Consider the following 23,354-nt stretch of genomic DNA (forward strand, 5'->3'; position numbering starts at 1 on the left):
GAAGCCAGGTCAGAAGGAGCTCATGAAAGCAGAAGGGCAGATCTGAAGGAGGGGCTGCACTAGCTGCCAGCATTATCAGGCAGAGCTGGGCAGCACGAGCAAGCTGCTGCACTGGCAGTGTGTCTGTGGCATCCAGAAATACCCTAAGCATCCACCTGCATACAACTGCTGCTTGTGCTGAGATGTGTGAACACACACAGGGCCACAGTGTGGGCATCTCTGTGCTCAGTGGGCAGCAGGTAGTGGAGAGGACAAACCTTCCCACCCCAAATCATAGCTGCTCATAGCCTGTCACATCTGCTTGCACTGAGCTGGGACCCTCCCCAGGGCTTCACTGTGCTGCTTGCAGGCAGGATGGGAGCTGCTGGCCATGCCACCGGTTTGCTGGCCAGAGAAATGCCCACTCTGGATGTTGTTCCTGTCTTGGCATCTCCAACTCAAAGGGATATCTGGGAACAAACTGCTCTTGCTGGGCCTCTTCGGTGCCTGGATCTGCCCCTCTCGCCTGCCCGTCATTTCAGTGAATGTACTCAATCCCTCACCAGGCTCTTGGGAGGATTGAGAATTAAAGGATGCAAAAATCCCTGCCAGCTGCCCACGTGGGGCTTGATAGATGAGCCTTGCTGGCTCAATGCAAGCAAACCAGGTCATAGCCACGGGGGAGGCAGGAGCCCCAGCCCCAGGCTGTCCCAGGGAACATCGTCCAGGATGCAGATCCCCAGCGCTGCACTGTAGAGGTGTCAGAGTGACTTGGGGTCTGAGCAAAGCCTTCTTTGTCTGTGGGCTTTGCACAGTGCTGGTGGAAGATGCTGGCAGTGAGACCAATGGGTGAATGGGAAGTGGAGGATGCCTGAAGTAGATGGAAGTGCATGGGAAGTGTTTGGGGGCTCTCTGCAGCAATTTTCAGCCCAGAGGATGTGCCTCCATGGCTTTCACACTTTGATCTGCAAAAAGAAAAGCCCCACTAGCAAAGCTGATTTAATTTTAGTTCAGAGGGGGAAAAATACACCCCACATGTGACCTAGAGCTGATAAATGTCACCTGCTGATGCATGTTATGCCATTCAGTGAGTCCTTTGGCCACCACATCCCTGTTGTGCAAACAGAAAGACACAAGCAGGGGAGCTTTCATCAGCAAAGCTCTCCAGTGTGAGAGCCCAAGGGCAGGGTCAGAAAGAGATCACAGTTATCTCATTTCAAGTGCAGGTGGCTGCACTGCAGTGGGAGCCACTTGGCTACTTTTGGGGTATCTGTGCTATCTGGATATGCTCCACAGGGATGAGTTAATTCCAGAAGCTGGCTGCTCACCCTGATAGGGATGGCTCTGGAGCTTCACCTCTGCTAGCTGCAGCTGGAATAAATGCACAGGGGATCACAGGGGTGAATGTAGCTCTCGTAAAATTGCTGTTCTGCAGCCGTGCATCTACTTTGCTGACGAGTGAGGGAAGGAAAGAGGATAATGTTTGTGAATTAAAGTTCCCTTTCCTCCTCCATTACTAATCCCTATTCAGATTTAATCAGGCAAAGAGTGTATTTCAGTCCTTGCAGTCTGAGTTACTGCAGCAATAACCTGCTCCAGAGGGGCTGTCCTTCAGCTGCTGTTGTGCAAGCTCACAATAGAAAGACAAACCTGTCTCTCAGGGGTTGTGATCTGAAACACAGCAGCACATAGAGACAACACCAAGTGACACTGGGGAAAAATAAGTACATTGGGGGCATCCAACCTGGTTTTAATGTGTATTTGAGGGTGAAGGGAAATGTCCTGAAGAAGTATTTCCACGGATTATAAAGAGGGACCCAGTGAGAAGAGCTCAGAAACAGACACTCATGCTGTGGACACATGCGTTTGCACAGCTAAACCCTGACCCAGAGGGAATCTCACAGAAAACCCATGGGATGCCTGTTCTAAGGACACTCTGAGGGAATGATGAGCAAGGACACAGAATCTGAAGGAAAATGGGTTCTCCAGGAAAAAACGTGTTCAGTGATCCAGTGGTGACAAATCAGGGAGGACAAAACATCTGCTCTCCCTCTAACACTGCAGCAGGGCAGCAGAAGGACTAAGAAGGGGCTAGATAATGCCCTCGGGAGCTTTGCACGGGAGGAGAGCAGTAGAATAGGCTTGTGCAAACTCACTGTCAGGAGATACTGACCACTCCTGCTCTTGCTTTGTGTCCAAGGCACTGGCACATCCCACGTCTGCCTGTGTGGCTGTATGAACACACAAAACATAGAAATGAGAGTATTCAGCACTGATGGCCTCGGAGGAAGGAGCAAGGATGAGTTGTGAGAAACCCCTGCATGCAAAGGGAAAGTTCCTTTGTCTTGGTTTACTTCAGTGAGGGAGCTGAGCTGCCTGCTGGGCTTTTGGCAGAGACTCCAATGTGCAACTGCCTTTTCCCTACTGGGAAGGGCTCATGGTCCATGGCTGATGGTCCATCACACACCTGAAGTGCTAGAACAGCCTTGCTCTTCCTCCCAGGAAGCTGAGAGGGTACAGACGGCACCTCTTCCATCCTCACATGCAGACAAAACTCACTTCCTAAGGGGCATTTGTGTTGCCTTCACAGCATCCTTTAGTTACAGATTTGGGCTGTAGAAACTCACTCTATCAGCACTAAATTGGTGAGGCCACAGGGAGGAACTTTCCATAAATAACATCAAAACTGGTAAAAACTCAAATTAGGAGCAACCCTGAAGAAAACACATTAGGTTTGACCTAAAGGATTCCTTGGTACTTCCAGCATCTGCACTGAAACCTCCAGATCCTGCAGAGAAAGATGCACTTTATCACTGCTGGATTCTGTCTTAATAGACCTTTGCACACAACAGCAGGGCTTGGGCTGCTTGATAGTTCCACAGGAGACCTCTAGAGAAACTTGGCTGCTTCATGGGAAGATGGATTCATATGGAGATGCTTTTCTTCTACATCTGTTCTGTCTCTATAGGGGGCTCTGGTGTCCAAATATCTGTCTTTTCACAGTCAAGCTTGGCATGGATGCTGCAGGCTGTAAATCATCCTCAGGAACAGGGTCCTTCCCTGAGGATGTGTCAGCCAAGGTTGGCTGTAAGGAGCTTCTGCATTCTTCTGCATGCAGAAGACGGCATCGGTACCACCAGATGGGAACAGGAGGTGATGGCTGGCTGTGTAAGAGCCACAGACTAGGGAGGAATTGCTGGTTAGAAGAGACAGATGATGGATAAAAGATCTTGTGATAGAAGTAAAAATCTTTCTACCTGGTATCTTTCTGAGCCATCCTCATTTTTGTACATATACAAATATCCCATGGGACATAAACGGGTAGCAATTAAAGATCAAAAGACAGAGGAAAATTATAGAATTTGCCTAAAATTTCCTTCATTTTGTATGCTGACTTCTAGATTTGTGTGATTGCCAGTACTCAACATTTTTCCAAGCAGAGTTTTCTATGTTAATGTGTGTAGCAACACACATGAAAGCAAACAGCATCTGGAAACAAACTACTTGTAATGAGTGCCATTAAGAATTTCAATCTGCAAACCACAAAATGATCCCTAGCACATGTAAATGACTCTGCCAATCTGTTTCTTCCCTACCCACTAAGCATAACAATGACACTAGGTTTCTTTTCCCAGCTGGGGGTCTTACTGCTCACACCTCAGCTGCAGGAGCAGGCTCTATCAGCATCACCCTTAAAGGCAGGAGGACCTCTGACTGCTTGGGCAATATCCAAGGCACACAGGCAATATCCATCCTACAGTCAGGACATTTACAGTGAAGCCATTCCCCAAGCTCTGGCAGTATTTAGTTTCCCATTGGCAAGGGAAACAGCCTTGCTAATGACTAGAAATCCCCACAGCACCAAATAATTCAGAGCCAGGCTCCACAGGGAAATGGAATGGCATATACAAGCATTTACCTCATCATGGTCTAATTGCCCAAATGGAGTTTGGCCAGGATGCTGGGACCAAGAGCAGTACTGTAAGGATAAGCTTGTAGGGTCTCTGGTGAGTGCATGAACATGGGATCTTGGCTTTATAACACTGAGTGGCAAGTGTAAAGGAATAAAAAGCATGGCTGGTACTGGCCAAAAATGCTCTGAGCTAAGCAAATGGTATTGCAGGCAAATGGTTTCTTCATGGCTTCTTATTTCTAGAAATTAGGCTACCAATTCTGCCTCCTGATAGATCTTAGACACCCCAACTATTAATTGGCAGGGGTAGGTCTTGGTCAATAATGGATCCCACCCTAACCTTCTGTTGGCTATCCCTGTCATGATCCTATCAGCTCATATAGATGGATGTTGCTACAGGCTGCATGGTTTCAGTGCTCATATGTGAGAAACTGCACAAATGAGAACAGGGAATTGCATCTCAGCACACCAGGAAAGTTCATTTCCCACAGAGGATGGGAGCCTAGACCCGAGCTGCTCTCCAAGCACCACCCTGCTTTCCTGATCTCAGTGTCATTACTCTGTCAGTGCCTTTATCTCCAGGGTTGTTTTGATTTTGTGCCCCTTTCCACAGGAAGAAACACCAGTTACTTGCTTGAGACAAGATGTGTCAAACTCATGCCAGCACCAGTCATGAGCTCTCTGTAGTCCCCGCTCTGGTTGTAGGTTCTGAGAGCTGCCTCAGCTAAGCCCTTCTTAGGCAGATGGGAACAGAGGAGTAAGAAAAGCAGGGAGGGAAATGACAGCCTCAAGGTAATGTGAGTGCTGTTCAGGGTGGAGATGGGGGCTGAAGGCACTGGTGGTTCCTGCTCCTTTCCCTTTAGGTGGGTTTGGGTGTCCCAGGCATATCATGGTATCTTGCGAAGGGTACTGGGCATTATGATGAAGCTTAGGACTGTCTGCCCCACTGCCCCACAGTTACAATCTAGTAACCACGGACTTTACCCCTCAGCTTTTATAGCTTGCTGCCAAGGCAAACCTCAACTATGACAGGATCCTTGCAGACCCCTTATCACAGCCCCAGTGTTTAAACAACCATATCTGTGCCAGGCTATTTCTCTAGAACCTTTGCTGATTTTCCTAAGCAACTTTATGTAAGCAGCTGGGTTCGATTTCCATTAGTACAGAGCAAAGGCTTATTGCCCTTTTTTGTTGTTTTATGATAGAAAAGAAATTTGGAAGAGAAGTGTTTTCCTGCTTTTTAAAAATTTTAGTCCCTTTTATCCTCAACTCTAAGAAGAGGCTCGAAGAGCTCATGAGTTATGTCTGTTCTGATTGCAACATAGAATGATAATACCCAGCCAAGAAACAGAGGAAATATGGGATTTTTAGCCACAGTTTTGAATTTTGCTTTTGTATTTCTTTTTTAGCCACTAACTTAATTCAGAGATGTATCAAACAGTATTGAGAAACAGTCCCTAAGTGATACTCATCCTCTTCAAACAGTTGTTACTCCAGCCTTTCCTGGGGAAGATTTCAAGAGGATCCTCTATTTCTGTTATTCTGACAAAACCCACCCCTCAGACCCACCAGCAGGGATGCAAGGTGAAGTTCAGCAGCATGGTAATGAAGAGTTATGGTCCATAAAAACAACAGCTTTCAGGCTGCAAAGCTACATCTTCTGTGGCTTATCTTCACCTGCAGCTGGCTCTGTTATTAAGGAAATCATGCCCCACAGCTGTCAGGCTGTGCATTATGGACACAAATAAGTAAAATCTAGAGAGTCCTTAATTTTTATTTTTGTTGTTTAAAAGCAGGATTTGAGGGAGAAATTGGAAAAATTACAATCTGGACAATGAGATGCTTCCTACTTATTAGTTATTCATTGTCTTAAACTGCAACAATCAGCAGCACAGTGCTAGACATCGCATGGGCATTTAGAAACGGATGAGCTTCTCTTATCTCTGCATTTTAAATTCTTTTGAAAAGGATTTTTCTAAATCCTTCGGGAAACGAGACAAGGAGAGTCAGAATGAGAACCAGAGAGACTCATGGGTGAGTCGGAGAGGGTGGAATTGCTAAACACTTGCCTTTGCACACCCCTCTGAGAAGGCTGGTGGCAGAAAGTGTTCACAACAGGGCTTTTATTCTGCTATTGCAGCTTTGAAAGCTTGATGTGTGTGCCTGGGGGATAGTGAGCCTGCCTGCCTGCCTGCTTTCCCCCTGTTCTTCACGTAGCAGGAAGGCATGGTACACATGCAGCCACTGGGACTCTGGCACCTATGGAACAACTTAGCTGGAAGGTTAAACAGCCTGTTTGCATAGGAAATGTCAGTCACTCGGCCACTTCTAGAGGTCTGGAGGCTCTGCTAAACTGTGCGAGTTTGGCCTTTTCCTGCAATGATCTTTATATTCCTCCAGAAGGTAATTTTATAAGAGCACTATAAAAATCCTCTGACAAAACCCAATGTTACTCATAAATACAGCTAAACACCTGACTGAGTTATTTTTTGTTTTCAAGTAGAAGCTCCTCTTCTCTCCCTGCTGCTCTCAGATCACAGATAGACTATAATACAAAATCACACCGATGGGGAGAAGCTCTGACAGCAGCGCCATAGCAAACTGAGAGGGATCCAGTATGCCTGAGGGGTACCATGGTTTCCCCTAGGCCTGTGATGCTCTTTGCTAGAAGTTGACTGACTCTGTGACTATTGACTCTGTTCTTGTGATGGTGAAGCAGGCCAAGCAGATGGAAGAGTCCTTTGCAGTCTCACAGTGCTTCTTCCTCAGAGCCCATTGCTTAAGCTATATTTGCCAACAACTTTAACTTTGACAAATAGCTCCTCTTTTATCTCTGACAAATGTTTCTCTTCAATGAATAAAAACTACAAAAGCAAGAGAAAAGCTATCCCCCTAGGCTTCTCTATTGAAGAACAACCTCCTGCACTCCTCAAATGTCTGTTAATGTGAACAGAACAAAAACTAAACACAGCTGTAAGGCAGGAAACAAGCCTGGCTGGGGTGAGAGGTTTTGAACCATGCCAAATTAAAAGTGATTCCTCTTGGAAAGGCAGAATACCTGATTTCTTTAAAATAAAATAGCCATTCCCTCCCTTTGTGATAGGGAAGCCATGGCTCAATTTAAATACGAATCCAATCAAAGTATGGAATAGGAGAACGGGTGTCATTCCTATAAATCAGAAGATGACCATTTCCCAGACTGCATAGATCTGTGTAGCTAATCTGAGACATCAGTCAGGAAATACTATCCTGGTCCTGAGGCTACCTGCTGTGCACAGTATGTCCCATCTGTATTTGAGAAGTGTTAAACAGTAAGAGCTATGAGTGGAAATCACACAGAGACAGTGATCTCTGGGCTATATGAAAAACATGCTTTTTTTTTAAGTCTGGCAAAACAAAATTACTGAGGGGATGGGGTTGCTGTCTCATGGGTAAATACTTGGAAGACAGGAACATTATTTTAGCTGAAAAGTGAAGCTGGCAGAAAGATGAAGAACATGAATATGTTGGAGATAGTGGCTGCTGAGGGGCTCCTGTAACGTACCAGAGCAACCCCCGAGCTGTTTGTGAAAGAGACAGGGATGGGGAGAAGGGGGCAGTGGGACTGTAATGCCAGGGCTTCTGACCCCAGAGTTCTCTTCAGTCCTGTGTGCCCTTGTCCCAAGTTCCTGACTGCCTGACAGCAGGCATGCGGGTACTTAAGGGTAGAATGTAGCCAAGAATAAATATTGCTCAAAGGACAGTATTCCTGCTGATCATAGAGATCACTTTTCAGCCTAAGGCAGAGGCTTTCAGAGCACCTGAAAATCCTTCAACTCATGGATATGTTATGGCACCTGCTTTTGCAGGAGCAGCAATACTGTGAGCATCCATGCTGGACAAGTGAGGGATCACTAGCAGACAGCATCACTCCTAGCATCCCCCTGGGATCAGATCACAGGGAATAACCCCTGTGTGGTCTATCCTTCACACAAACTGTGTGTTGCCGGCTTTGCTGCTCACTGCTTGGACAGATAGAGACCCCATGCTGCATGAGCATAGTTTGCAGTGCAGTCCTGCTGTGTTGCTCAAGGACAAAGCGCCCCAATAGGAACAAGAAATGCTGCATTTGGTAGGCCAGGGATAATTGCATGAGAAATGGGTTCAGTTCTATCAACTCTGGCATGGAGCAGTTGAAAGACTTCTCTGCAGAGCAGCTGTAATTGAAAGGTCAGTTCCCATGGAAGCTGCCCTCTTATGCAGTGGGTCTTTTTTCCCTGAGATGAAAGGATGCTTCTCGCCTCTCCAGCCTTTTGAGCGTGGATTTGTAATCTGAAAGATGGCAAATCCCTTTGTGCTATCTGTTTTAAATAGTTACGTGGTGACAGTGTCCAAGCATCTTATCATCACTAACGTATTTATAATCAGGATACCTCTTATCTTTAATACCTCCTTCCTTGAAGAATTACCACAACCTCTATTCTGTGGATGGAGAATTAAGGCACAAAGACTAAACCCTACCCAAGTGCCCATGCCATATAGGGAGGAAAGCTGAATGGCTGCAGAGTTCCTGAGCATTCAGAAAGGAAAGGCTCAGTACAGGACTTCAGTGGCACGGTGGCAGGTTGAACAGGGCAGGTGCAGATCCTCTGATTCAAAAGGCAATTAAAACTAAGGCACCTTCAGTAAAATTAATACCTTCAGTTGGCTGAGCACTGTCACTTCCAGGTGTCACCAGTCTTTAGGAAAAGCCAAGATTGGAACACTGGAAAGAAGATGCCCCAAGTTGCAGCCCAAGGTTTGTCTGGTTGTTCAGTGGGAGCTGCTGCCCCTCACTGCCCTCTTCATCTGTCCATTCCTGGACCTTTAAAATTTCACATGGATCATGCTGTTTGAGCATTTTTGAGTGTTAAAACCAACATTCTGGTTTACGTGTAACTGAGGGGATTGGAGGCTGCCTTCCCTGCAAGTTTTGGTGCATGTGTACGGTGTTCTCATCAGGTAGTGCATTGATTACCTGCTGTGATCTGCTCCAGAGGTAGCTGCATTTTGAGATGATATTGAAATATCTCCCATACACCAGACATCATGCAGCATTATGAACAAGATCCTGTGATCCTCTAACCGTTTTGTAAATGTTACATTTTACTAGCAAACAGAAATGCCAGTGAAAGCCATTTATTTCAGTAGTCTGTTATCTTTACAGACAAATCTGAGAGCTGTTTCCCAATATCAGAATATCAATCAACTTAGTCTACATCCAGCACTCAATTCCTGCCAAATGTCATAGGGTAAATTAAAAGCTTTTTTTCCTTATCTTTAGAGCTTAGCCCCAAAAACAAGGTCTGAGATGATTTTTTTTGTCAGTTGCATAACAGGAAAATAGTTTAACAGATCTAAACCCTTTGATTTAAAATAAAGCCCATGTGGATTTGCTACATGTCAAGTTTCAGCCTGAGCCATTCTCCAGCAGCAGGAATACAGACCTCAGAAAAGGAAGAAGCACAAGAAGAGAAGAAGAAAACACCTTTTACTTAGACTCCAAATAGAGCTAGAGTATTGCTCTTTGAGTAAGGAAACCGCAGAGAATAGGCAGGAATAAAACAGCTGTCAAGCTGCAGTGAGTGGAGGATCACCCATTTATTACTTTCCTATCCAACAGCAGGTGAACCAAGACCAGTGGCTGGGGTCTGGTAGCCAAGGAAAAATTAACTCTTGCTCTGCAGACAGGGAAAACTGGGTATCCCTCTGGAGCTGGCAGCAATTCCCTCTTTTTGAGTTTGCAGAGTTCTCTGTTCAGAAAGGCATATAGCTCCAGTGTATGAAGGTCACTTTAGTGTACTCACTGCATCGTATTTCTCCTCTTTAATTCAGTACAATTCTCCATTAGAAAAAAAAAGATACTCTGCTGACAGTGTGCTGCCTGTGCTTCCAGAGCATGCTGTCAGCTGCAGAATTTAGATCACGTCTGCTACAACAGGATTTGGGGCTTTGCTTGTAGTTAAGTATTTGTGGACCTGGCATTCCCTTTTGTGGATTTATAGGAACAGATCTGGAAAGATCATTCATATTTAAGAGGTTGAGGACAGCGCAGGAAGTGGTATTGGGTAGGGTTTTTTCTTCTTTCTATTGCAGTATTTTTATCACTAAACTATTTTCATATTTATGACAACAGATGAAGAACTAGAAAAAATAAGAGAAAAAATAAGAAAGATTATTTTGGGAAATGCCACTTCAGCAGGCAAAAAAAAGTAAGGAAGTTGATTTCAAGGCACAAGCATAATTTAGACAAGGGTATTTCTACCTGCAAAAGTTTCTCAGTAATGGCATGGTAATTATTTCAGGCTATCTGAAATGGAAACGAGAGGAGGGAGAGACAGACACACAAGTATCAACTGTATATGGGAATCAGGAGTTACACAAATAATCTCTTTTGATTTGATAAACACTTGCGTCTAATTAGACCTCATAACCGCAGGGAATTCATAATATCCATGATAATCCCTACTTTCACAGTTACTGCTGGTACTAGGATATCTCATGCTAGCTACAAGATACTTACTTGATTGCCATGCTTGCTAATAGCACATTACTGTGATCTTAAAATGTGTATGACATCATCTGCCCTTGATGAGATAATTTCTGTATCATGGTAGCATTAATAAGCTGTGGACAAGATAGGGACTTGCTGTACCAGGTGCTGTGTGATGCAGTAGGTGAAAATCCTGTCCTCAAATGCTTTCATTTTTAAATGGGGATGGGCAGAGCTATGGGGCCTGGCAAAGGGAGGGGAGCAGTCACAAAGGGATTGTGTGGCTACGGCAGAGATTAGCTCATGCATAGTTCAGGAGCTTTTGTCTGCAACGAGACTGCAAAGGAAGATGGGAAAGGAAAGGCACCAGAACAGCTCAGGGACCTCTGAGCAGATCTTATGCTGATGAAAAGCTCTGAGGCATTGGGGATGTGGTGTCCTACCCTAAGACACATAGGAGCTGAATAGTAAAGGACTTTTTAGAGCAAAATACTAATGTCCCCTCAAGTTAACTGAAATCCAGTGTTGTGCCCAGCTCACAGGTAGGGCAAGCTTTGTTGATGCGCAGCCAACACACAGAGGTTGGTGTGCCAGAGCCCTCACAGCCTGAACAGAGTATAAAGAAGCAAACTAGAGCTTTTGAGGAATTCAGTAGAAATTCAGCAGCACTGAAGCCAGTTCAGGGGCAAGAAGAGGAGATTCCTTCCCTGCCTGCCTCAGTGCTGGCACTCGCAGCTCCCTGCAATGACAGTTCCCATTCACACTGCTAAGTGGAACTGTTCCCAGTCCCCCGAGACTCGCTCTGTTAACACTTTTAGCACACAGTCTGCCTGTTTGTTTGCAGGAACATCGTGGTTTGTCCTTTCAAGTCGTTCCTCTTGGTATCTCAGAGGAGCCGTATGTATATTTTTGACACATTTCCTTGAGTGATACTCTTCTGTGAAGCAAACATAAGGGTGCTAAAACACACTGTGGTGGACAGGACAGAAATCATACCTCTCCTGTCTGTGTCTGAGTTTTGGCAAGGTTGGTTATGTCTTTGAAACACCTAGCTAGGAGTACTCTCTGTGTAGATTTTTGAGTTACTCTAAACATTAATACAATAACAATCATATTATATCATAGAAGCACAGAATGGTTTGATTTGGAACGGAACACAGGCAGGGACACTTTCCACTAGACCAGCTTGCTCTAAGCCCCATTCAATCTGGCCTTGAACACTGCCAGGGATGGGGTAGCCACAGCTTCTCTGGGCACTCTGTTCCCCCCCCCCCATATGAATCCCTATCCCCTAAGTTCAGCTGATGCACAGCAATAGTTGCCCATATACCCCATGGTAGCAAAAGCCATAAGCCTTCAGGGCAGACCTTACCACTATGTTCCAGTGTTCAAAGGGTGGCTACAAAGATGCAGACTCCCTTTCCACAAGGAGTCAGGTGGAAAGAACAAGGGATAATGGGACTCATTACTCCTGGGGAGGTTCCAACTGGACACAAGGAAAAGTTTTCACAATGAGAACAATCAACAATTGGAATAACGTCCCAGGGAAGTGGTGGATTCTGCAGCAGTGGACTCTTAATGTTCTGCTGTACAAGGTGCTGGGACATCAAAGCTCATGATTTGCCTGGAAAGTTTGGACCAGATGATCCTCAAGGTGCCTTCCAACCTGGTATTCCCATGGCAGGGGGTTGGAATTAGATGACCTTTAAGGTCTCTTCCAACCTGTTCTGTAACTCTATGATAAACCAGAGCCCACCCCTGGGTGGTGGAGTGTGAATGGTGCAAATGGCTCTTGCAAACACACAGGCAGGTTGTGACTTACTCAGTAAGTTCTGTCAGCAAACGAAAGTGAGAAAATCCTAAAAAATAAAGAAAAACACAAGAAGAATAATAATTAGAAAAAGAAGCAAAGTACCAAACCCCCCAACCAACTACAGCTGCACCTTCCCTGAGGTAAAGACACTGCCGTGCTGGGTCCAGGTAGCAGGAGGGGGCCCTGTCTGCCTGCCCAGGCCTTCCCACCGGCACACGGTACCTGATCCGGTCCGGCCCGGTCCGGTCCCGCTGCCTCCATAGCGGGCCTCGGGTCCCCCAGCCAGGCCCGGCCGGTTGCCGTGGTGACGGGTCCGCCGGCAGCGGCGCCCCCTATGGGCCGCCTCGGGGTGGCAATGGCGGCTGCCCCGCCCCTCCCCTCAGCGGCTCGGACCGCCCCGCTGTGGGTGCCGCCGCCGCCGCGCCCGGCCCGTGGAGCGGGCGGCATGAGGAGCGGAGCCGGGGGCGGCTGCAGGGGCCGCGGCTGAGGCCATGTCGCTGCTCTGCGTGCGAGGTGAGTGCGGCGGCGGCTGCTGACCGGAGCTTGGGGGGTGGCCGGTGCCCCGGGAGCGCCTCACACCCACCCCGTGCCCCGCGGGAGGCGGGCGGTCCGTGAGGTGCCGTGGTCACGGATGGCGGCTGTGGGAGCGGACACAGGCGGGGGGGTCGGGGGCGATGGCGGAGAGCAGCGGTCCCGGAGCCGTGTTTGACTTTGGAGGTGGTTTGGACGCGAGCTGAGGCGCTGCCGCTGAGGGAAGCGGCGCTCGCAGGGAGCGGGTTGCTGCTGTAGCGGTTGTCACTGTCCGGACACTCACCCATGCCATGCGTTACCGATGCAGATACACTGCCGGTTAGAGCCTCATCCTGCTCCCGAGCTTTGTTCCCTCGCAGAACAGGTTGCTGAACGCAGCACTTTGTGGCTCTCAGCGCTAGCGGCTGCTCCCTCATCTGCGGTTTTCAGTTTCTCCCTCTTTTGTGCCAAAGAAAAGAGTAAAACCCCTGGAGAAAGCCACCTGCCAGGACCCACGGTGCTGGGACGTGCCTCCCGTCTGCGTTCCGTGCTGAGCACCGCGGTCACAGCGTGTCCCAGGGCGCCAGCCGTGCCCTGCGGCTTTAAAGTGTAGTGTTAATGTTCCTAACTCCCTTCCCAGGTATGATAAAACAACTGGTACCCGAGTGCTGCTGACAGTCCAGCTCCTCTTTCGCTTGCATCAGGTGGTTTGGTGGCACCTCTTCACTCAGCTGCTTGTCGCCTTTTTGAATCAAAACCCCGTGTTTTGCAGGTGGTGTTAATGGAGCATCCTTCAGCGTGCATTAAAAGAGAGCTTTTAAATTAACATTCAGCGCTTTCGTTAATCATACATCGTGTCTAAGGAGTTAGAGGTGTGCAAGTGTGAAGTGTATCTTAAAAACGCTTTTGATGCAGTTCTGTGTACACTGCGAAGCGCAGTTAGCATGTCTGGTAGATTTGACTGGTTTGTTTTGAAGGCTTTGCCAAAATACCTTAATTTAAGGTAATTCTGTCTGTCTCAAAGGTACTTCTCAGTTACAGGTGTTTCTTCACTTTTTTGTGAAAGAACCTCAAAAGGTTCTCAGGGTGTTCTTTAAGGAAATGTGGTGTTTAGAATCATAGAATGGTCTGGGTTGGAAGGGACCTTAAAGCTTCATCCAGTTCCAACCCCCTGCCATGGGCAGGGACACCTCACACTGGACAGGTTGCTCAAGGTCCCATCCAGCTTGGCCACATAAAGCTGACAGTCTTAAAGATGTGTACATCATCTACTAAGAGCAGTGAAAGAATGTGAGCTGGATGATTGAGTGACTGGAACTGTCCTGCCTGTTCAGGATATTGGTTCTTGGTCTGTCGAGTCTTTGGGCCAAAAGCATTTCAGCAGCCTGGAGTGATGTGCTCTCCTGTTTGGCTTTTTCTTTGGTTATGTGTAAAGAGCTAAAAAAGAAAGTTGAGGTGACTGGTGACGATGTGTGATGGAGAATTATTGTGAAAATTGCATCTTTCATTTCCATCTGCTGTGCTAAGGCAGTAGAAAATACCAATAATTTAGATAGATGATTCTGAGCTACTTTATTGTAGGAATGCAGGATGCATTTAATTTACTGAACTTGAAGAAATGTGTTTTCTGAAATAGCTGTGACTGCAAGAACAAGCTGATGAGATCTCACAAGTGTGAACCATTGAACATGAAATGGAAGTGCATCGAGGTAGAGCAGCCTGAAGAGCCAAGAGGTTACCAGGAGAATGGATTCAAGGAGAAGAAGGCTTAATTGTCACTTCTTTGGGAAAAAAAAGGCCCCATCAGACTGAAAACCGTATCTTTTGTATTTTCCCGTTCCCCCAAAATGAACTAACCTTTCTGAGAAAGCAGTGCAGCTAGTAAGAAGACAGCTGTAAAAGCTGCTTTTTAATATGAATACGTTAAAAATGGTGCACACTTAAGACTGCATAGTAGCATGGGGTTAGATGCTGTAAACCTGGGATTAAAAAAAGAAAGATAATTTAAAAATCTTGTGAAATAAATGTAGGCGATTGGGGTACTGTTAATAGGCTCTGAATTGCAGTTTAACAGATAAAGGGAAATGTGGAAAAACCCTAAGTGGCAGTGTAACAAGAAGCCTGGCAGACAGAAAGATAAATTCACTGATTTATTCCCCCCCACTTGAATTACGCACATTTATAATATTTTAATGAATGGCTAATCTAAAACAGCACACACCAAACGTGTCTGTGTGCTGCCTTTGTGCCTGAAAGTGCAGCTAACATACATGGCTTCTTGATTCATGGCTAGCAATACATTTCTTTTACATTTTCCTCTTACAAAACAGGTGGGTTTTGTTTTGGGCTTAGGTTGGGTTTTTTTCAGAATCATTGAGCTGTATTTGCGATAGAAGTACCAGACAGAAAATCTAAGCTCAGAGGAACTGTGAGTTTGAGCTCACCTGCACGTCTTCAGAGGATGTGTAATCCAGACTAGTCATTTAGGATCCTGCAGCAGCAATGGAGAGAAATGCGTCGCTTGCAGCAACTTCAGAACTTATCTTGGGATAAGAAGGATTTCACTGGAAAGCTGCAGTCTCTCCCTATTCACTGTAGGGGAAATCTAGATGAACCAGGACAAGATGCCCAGGGTTGTTGTGGGTGCTCCATCCATGGCAGTGTTCAACACCAGGTTGGATAGAGTCTTGGGTAACATGGTTTAGTGTGTGGTGCCCCTGCCCATGGTGGGGGGGTTGGAACTAGATAGTCTTGAGGTCCTTTCCAACCCTAACTATTCTATGATTCTATGTATGAAATGAGCCAGTAATAACAGGCTGTTAACAGGAGCAAATTAAAGGACTCTTTTGGAGTAGAAAAATATGCAGAGGGTGTAAGTGAAGTGAAGGAGATAACAAATCCTGAATATTACATGAATGAGGCTTTTAGAGGAGACTTCTCTGTATTTTGATTCTACTGCTAGAGTGCAAAAGAGATTGCATATACTCCTGTTTAGAGCAGCTGTGTCTGGATTATGTCTGGTAATCTTCTCTTGGCATAGCTTGCTTTATTAGTTTGCATTTAGTGTTGTATTTGTGAAAACAGTACATATTAAATAAATCTGTTCGAAATGAAGCAGCCTAGTCTTTCATACCAGTCTCGCATTGTTAAATTTCATTGGCCTTCTCTCAGAAGTCTTGATTTTACCTCAGATTTCAACTTAATGAAATTTATTCTTCTCAGCACAGCTTGCAAGGGTTGTAGCAAAGGAGGATCCTGATGAAGTTGGATCACCCCATCACGAGTGATCTGTCATCAGTTCCTTTGCTCTGTTTCCATTGTTTCCCTGAGATATCAGGCCCATTCACTTGCTCACTTTTATTACACCTTACTTTGTCCACAGCTCTTGCTCTCTCAAGATAGCGATGGTTCCCTTCTATTTTACCTCCTCTCTGCTTCATAACAGTTTATGCTGTCTCTTCAGTGCCGTTGTATTCCTAACTTCTTGTCTTCTTGTCTTCCTAACTTCAGTTGTTATACAATTCCATTGTATTCCTAACTTCAAGTCTAACTTGTCTTCCTAACCTTATCCATCTGATAACTGTAGTAATAAAACCTATGTCTCTTTGTCTCATACCTTGCCTGTTATCTTCACTGTGTCAATGTCTGAAATCCTTTGCTGTTGCAAGGATATTGGCAGTAGGGATCTTCTCTCATCCCTGTACATGGTACCCAGCTTAGTTCCCTGAGGGCATAGTCCTTTTGTTTAATGTGCTTTTGTCTTGGGGCCTGATCCGCAGTATCTGTGTGAGATTTGGCTGCCTGAGGTATGTAGGAAACTGAGTTAGGTGATCTCTTCTGGTCTTGCACTTTAAAACTTTAAATTAATGACTGCTGTGTGAAATTACACTGTCTGGATGTCTCAGATGTTGTATTTTTTTTACCTACTGTTTGTTTTGCTGCTGCTCTGAAGAGTTAGAAAAGCTTGTTTATGCAGTATCATGTTATCAGAACAGTTGGAGTGTCCGAATACTACTTGATGAACTTAGCCGTGCATCTCTGTATTGCCAGCAAAATTCAAGTTCTAGTACCTGCCACCAAATTCAACTCTGTTGACATCCAAGTGAAAGGAGTGCACAGGGAATATGGAAACGGATGTTAATAGTAACAGAAATGAAAACTTGCTCGTCTTGTGGGGTACATAGAAATACCCATTACTTAGAAGCTCTGTAGTCAAACATCAGGGATTTTTTCTTTGTGTTTAAAGGATTTTTTTCTCCCCTGATGCAATAATCTCAAGCTTACTCTGGTATTCTCTGTAAGGGTGAATGCAGTGCCTCCAGCTCTTTCTGTCTCAAGGGTGAAAGTCTCTAGCTGGAACTCCCTACAGTACACAGAACTGGAAAAGAAACCCTGCTTGTCTTTATGTGGAAAAGAACAGAATTAGACATTAAAAGCAGCAGCAGAAGTGCAGGTTATAAAGGTGGGGTGTTAATAAAAATATAATGCTTATGAATAATTTGCTACGTAAATGTTATGAACTCATTTTCTCTAGCTGTAATTAGGAAGCTACTGGTCTATGTAGTGCTGGAACAAAATAAAATGCATTAGAAATCTGGATACTAACACTAAGATAAAAGAGTCTTTGCTTTAAAGGACCTTCTTTGTGCTGAGACTTAAATTTGGGATTTGTAAAGTTGTAATTGGTGGCTTAATTGAAGAGAAACCCTTTAAACTTTCAAGTTGCTTCTGTTAAGTAGGAATGTTTAAAACCTACAAACCACGTTTGGCTTGTGATGCATTCATTTTCCTATTTCAAACCATTGATCCTTCAGTTTTGGATGCTGTTACTGCAAAAGCTTCAACAAACAGTGTGGAGTCTTTGTTTTAAATATTTGGGATCTAGGAGCTACTTGACCCTCCCTTGTAATTTTCAGTGGGATGAAGGAAAAGTGCAGGGCTTCCTGAATTTTAATAGTGTCTGCTTTTTTTAACTCATTTGGTGTCCTCTCAGTTGACTCCTTTGCTTTGGGATCTGCCAGGTCAAACTTTAATTAAAGTCATTAAAATACTGTTTTAATATGCAACAAGGTGCTGGATTTAATCTAAATGCTGAGAGATCCTGGTTTTGTACTGTAACAGCCTGAGAGCTAGTTGCAATTTACATAATGGCGTATAAAGTCCAAGCAAGTGAGACTGCTTTTTTTAAATCCAGGACCTTATTTCAAATATTTGACTTGGAGGCATGTGAAATACGTATGACTGGTGGCAAATGATCCTTGTACAAGTTTCCTTTGAAATTTCCTCCTGCCTTTTTCTTTTTTTTTCCTTTTTTTATGCCTTGTGATCAAATTTTACTCAATGTTTTGAGAAATACTTGAATCAGTTGGTGAAAGCTGTTCTTGATGATTTTCCAGGAGAGTTTAAACCAGAGTAGTGTGCCTTGTAACTCTTGCTTGCTCTCTGGCTTTTTCAGATAATTCACTGTGTGGTATTGCAAACAGATTGGGAGCTACTATAGGGTTTTCTTCTGCCTTTTTGGCAGTTTAAAGCTTGTACCTGGCATTCCTTGGTGTGAAAGTGTGTGAAGGCAACTTGCTGTTCTTGTCTCTTGTTAGACAGAAGGACTTCTGTATTTTGAAAGGTTTCTCTTTAGCACTTGAATTTGCTCTTCTTTGCAGTCTTTATTTTCTGACCATATTTATAAAGCTTCTGTAGAAATGAAAATTGCTTTTAGTATTCTTGTGCTGATCTCATCATCATTAAACAGAGAACTGAAACCTGCTTTATTCCTATTGCCAGCTCATGCTTATCTTTACACGCATTAGCCATCTTTGCCAAGGACTTTGCTGAAATAATATTGTGCTTGTCACCTGTGAGCTGTAAAATTTGGCAGATGCTTTCTGTGGTATGGATTCCTATTCTGTAGGTATATCCTGGGTGTTTGGATCAGATCTATCTGCATTTAGCAGGATTTCAGGTGGTTTTTCTTTTCTCTTAGGCTCTCTTTATACCTGACTAAGCTAGTGTGCATAATGCTGCTTTTATTATTTGCCTCTTCACTGGCTGCTCTGTCCTGCTTGATTTTTTATAAATGGCAAATGCCCATTCTGGGAGCAAAAATGTCAAAACAAGGAAGGTATTTGCTATGGGACCCCCCACTAGTCATGGCTGGTGTCTCAAGTGGCTAACCATTGCCCTGTTTCACTGGCTTTCCATCATATTATGTCATTTACATATTAATGAGACTATCCTGCACTAGCAAGTCATATGTCTCAAAAAAATCTGCATGTTAAATCTGTGCAGTATAGATCAACCTTTCCAAATGGATATTGAATAGTAGGCATCACTTTGAGCTGTAACATGTTAGACACTTCAGTTACTTGCCCAGTGTTTTCTGTGGTCTGTAGGTACCTGTCCTCCTGTTCTCCTTGGAGCCTGTTTTCTATTCTCTCAGGATGCATTGAGAACAAATGTCACTGTGCTACAGACTTTGCCATCTGAGTAGCAATTATCTAACCATTCTGATTTTTATTATTTCCATCCTGGATGTACTATCATTTCACTTAACTGATGGAGCTTGGAAGTACTGGTCTCACAGGTACTTGCCTCCCCATGGGCACAGGGCATGGATGCCTGTTGCTTCTGCACCATTAGCAGTAAAGTCAATTAATGGGATGGGAGTGCAATATCCTTGGTGTTTTTTTCTCTAACATAAGTTATTGTTATATTTAACACTCTTCCTTCTTCCTGCAGCTAATTTCCTAAACCCAGCCTGTGTTGACACTGTTTCTTTCTTGTTTATTTTACCCTGGGTTATAGCTATTTGAGGTGGAATGGACTAAATCTGCACTTCTTGCTTGAGGAGTAGTTGCTTTTTGCCCCCTTGGAAAATACTGAATAAATGATTCCTGCATCTGATATCACAGTTTCAGTTCAAATTTATTCTTCTCAGTCAGTTTTTGAATAGAACCCTCAGCTTTATGAAATTCACCCCCTCTGAAATGTCCCTGTTTTGTTACTGGGGATTGTCTTTGGGCACACCGTGTTCTATTTGATTTGATCACAGTGACTGCAGGGAACTTCTTCATAATTGTTTTATAGAAGTAAATTGTAGTGTGGATCCAAAATAGTTGTTCTCCTTTTAACAGTTTTTGAGTTGGAATGCTTTTTACAAGTTTTAGAGGACCTGAAGAAGTACTTGTAGGCATATGAACTCTACAGCATTTCTCTGTTTAACTGTGTTTATGTGACTAACGCTGTCTTCTGCGATGAGTTCACAGATGTCAGTTAAGTACAGAACTGTAAGGGAGTCAGCTACCTGCATTCAACATGGAAGCAGAGACCTTCAGCTTATGGAACTCCTGTGTTGAGAGAGAATTAAATCAAGGTGTTGCCTCATCCGCTTTGTTCGCAGAATTCACTTTTGCTGGCCAGACTTAAATTTGTCAATGTTTTAACATTGCTGGGCTGGGTGAGTGGGTTAGAAACTATGTTAAAGGGATAAAAACAGTGGTTTTGTTTTGTTCCCTTTTTGCATGCCTTTCTCCTTGCAGCTGAACGTCCCATATGAATGGAAAGTGAATTGGACTGGATTGGCCTATTTGATGACAGATAAGAGGAGGTGTCTTTGTTTGAGATAATCTCTAGCCTGAAACTGTTGGAGTGTTTTAAAAGAAGTTTGGCTTCCAGCCTTGACCGTGTCCCTTTAAGGAATACTGGTTTTAACTGTATTACTTAAAGCTCCTGTGACTTAACTCTCTTAATGCTTTACAGCTAAATGCTCTGCTAAACAGGCTCCAGCATTTCCACCACAGAGACATAGCTATTAGGTTTAAGATAACTGCAGATTTACACTTTGGAGTATTGACACACTCAATGTTTGTTTTGTCAGCTCAGGACAATGTAGTAATACTCAGTTTAAGAAACATCATTAAAAAAAGAGTAAAAAAATAAAATTAATTACATGACTTCTTGGGTCACCCCTCTGTCCAGATGTAGTCTGCTGCATATACCTAACCTGATGTTGTCTTTATTGGCCTCTTCTGAGGACAGGAGTTTGGAGCTGAGTATGGTGTCTCATTAAACCTTTCATTCTTGTGAGCTTTTATGGCAGAAGAGGGATACAGGCCCTGTGGCAGGAATGCAGCTTGCTTAAATAAGGCAGTGTGAACTGATGAAGGGATTCAGGATCACCTGAAACCTGCTCTGAAGGATGATACAGGGCTGTTGTCCAAGGCTTGGGCTGGGAGATGGTTTTTTGGCTTGGGAACAGACAAGAGTTGTTGCTTGAACTCCTTCTATGATAGCAGATCTCTCCCTTCATGTGACTTGTCTCTTTCTTGGCTTACCACAATTTTTAGAGTTCTCATAGATTTATCTCAGTTTTTATGACACTGGATGCCTAATAGAGGACATACAGCTTTATAAACTTCTAGCATATTCTATGCTTTATTCTGCTCTGTACTGATTGTTGGCATCCCGAGTATCACAAGATTACTTACTGTAAAGCTTTTTTTTTTAATTTTCAGCAAATCCTTGACCAGATTGTTCAAAACCTGCTGTGAAATTGAGTTCTGTCAGAGTGCTGTGGATTTTTTTAATTGCTCTAAAATATGTTTTAAGGATATTTCAAAACAGTTCCATATAGAATCATAGAATAGTCAAGAGTTGTAAAGGACCTTAAAGTTCATCCAGTTCCAGCCCTCCTGCTGTGGGCAGGAACACCTCACACTAAACCATGTCACCCAAGGCTCTGTCCAACCTGGCCTTGAACACTGCCAGGGATGGAGCATTCACAACTTCCTTTGGGAAGTTATATAGAAGAATATAGTCAGGAAGTGATGGAAAGGCTAGGCATGAAAAAACTGTGGGTCAAATCTCACTCTAGCTATGTTATAAACTGAAATTACCTGCTTAGCAAACATAGCAGTTTCCAGGGAATCAATCCATTCATGTATATTAATGTATATTCATATATAAATATATAGTTATTTCAGTTTCTAAAGAGAAACCCTTTAGAGACATTTCCTTTTCCTGGGGGTTGTATAAACCTCAGAACATGTGTCCAGGGACTTCAGAATTCCAATACCTGTGATGATTCACATTTAGTTGTCACAGAGTCTTCTTTTGTGACAACCATAGTCCTTTGCAAACGAAGTCCTTGTGGAGTGTTGTGACTGCCATTATACACTGTAGATTCTGGAAATCTTTAATAACTGCTTTTTCTTATGGGGCCAGGAAAACCAGACACAAATTGAGACAATGCCAGGGTAGCTTATCACCTTGTGGGTGAGGAAGGAATTTGACTGCTGGGTAAACTACTAGACATATTTTGTACACCTTGCCAGTTTCAGGAGTCATTCTTCATCATGAGAATTCTTTAAAGGCAAGCAGATGGTGTTCTTCATAAGATTATTGGCTCTTTCAGAGTCTGAGGGGCCATAAGCTACTAGAAAGATGAGGCTGCCTTCATTTTTAGATTCTGGAGTTCTGATGTTACTGAAATCATAATGCATTTCATAGATTAATGAAGTCTTGTTTTAACAAAATAAATACTTGATGTTTTATGGATAAACGTCCCCCAACTTTGCACTCCTGGTCTGAACCTAAACTTGCAGTGCGTATCTTGAATTTGGCACACAACGTGGGTATGGATTCGTGGGGAGGGAAAAATGGATGTGAAACAGTAATTTTATTACAGCCTTTTCTACCTGCTATAACTTGCTGAGTGTGGAAAATTTTATTAGATTTTGATATATCAAATTAAGTAAGTGGAGTCTGTGTATGCTCCATTTTAGTAGGAGATTTTTTTAGGAGATTAACTGCTTATAAACTCTATAGTTATAAGGGCAGACTGGATTGTTGTAATAATCTAATATGTAGGACATACTAGATATAGGACATAGTATGTTTTTAGTATAACAAAGTAGAGTCTTCTAGAAAAATACCAGATTCTGAATTAAAATCAATGAAGGATTTTCTGTAGTTTTGGCAGCTTTGAATCATCATCGTATGGGAGAAATTTATGCTTTTTAGACTGAATTGGTGTTCTAGCTTCATCATCATAACAGCTGAAGTTGGTTTGTGTTTCCTTAGGTTGGGGAATATATTATGAAATTCGTGCTCCTTGCTCTGTGAGTACTTAAGGATTCGGAAGGATGGAGTTTTGTAATGTCTGTTACTTGAGTAGAGAGGTACCTGGCTGTTGTATTATGACTAATCCAACTAGAATGACAAGTGTTTACATATTTTCCCAGGGCTGGAAAGAGATCAAGACGTGCCATGACTTATTGGATCGCAGCGTTAAATCAGTGTTTTGTTAACGCCTTGCCTGGGTTGGAGGAGCATGGTTTAACAGAGCTCTACCAACAAACCTTTTTCTTCTGTTATAAACTTAAGTTTGAAGTTACTGGTTTGACACTTTTGTCAAAGAAATACAAGTGTGTTCAGGCTTTATTGGAGCAGAGCTGCAGGTGGTAGAAGTCTGAATACAGATGAATTAACCCCATGTATATGCATTGTATTTCTTTTTAATCATAGAGCATCAGGAAAAAGCTGGTGTTGTGACGAAATAGGGATTACATGGTCCTGAAATGAGAAGTGACACAGTTACATAAAGTAAACAGTGAAAAGCAGTTTAATTAGTA

The 23,354-nt window shown here is 43.8% G+C and overlaps 1 protein-coding gene across 1 annotated transcript in view; it reads left to right on the plus strand.

The window, feature by feature from the left end:
* Positions 1–12,707: 12,707 nt before the first annotated feature.
* UNC13B (unc-13 homolog B) overlaps positions 12,708–23,354 on the plus strand; it is a 211,056-nt gene continuing 200,409 nt past the window's right edge. The window contains exon 1 of the mRNA XM_034072659.1: positions 12,708–12,729. Coding sequence (XP_033928550.1) covers positions 12,708–12,729 — 22 coding nt within the window. The remainder of the gene's footprint in view (positions 12,730–23,354) is intronic.

This window comes from Melopsittacus undulatus, chromosome Z (genome assembly GCF_012275295.1).
Source record: "Melopsittacus undulatus isolate bMelUnd1 chromosome Z, bMelUnd1.mat.Z, whole genome shotgun sequence".
NCBI lineage: Eukaryota > Metazoa > Chordata > Aves > Psittaciformes > Psittaculidae > Melopsittacus > Melopsittacus undulatus.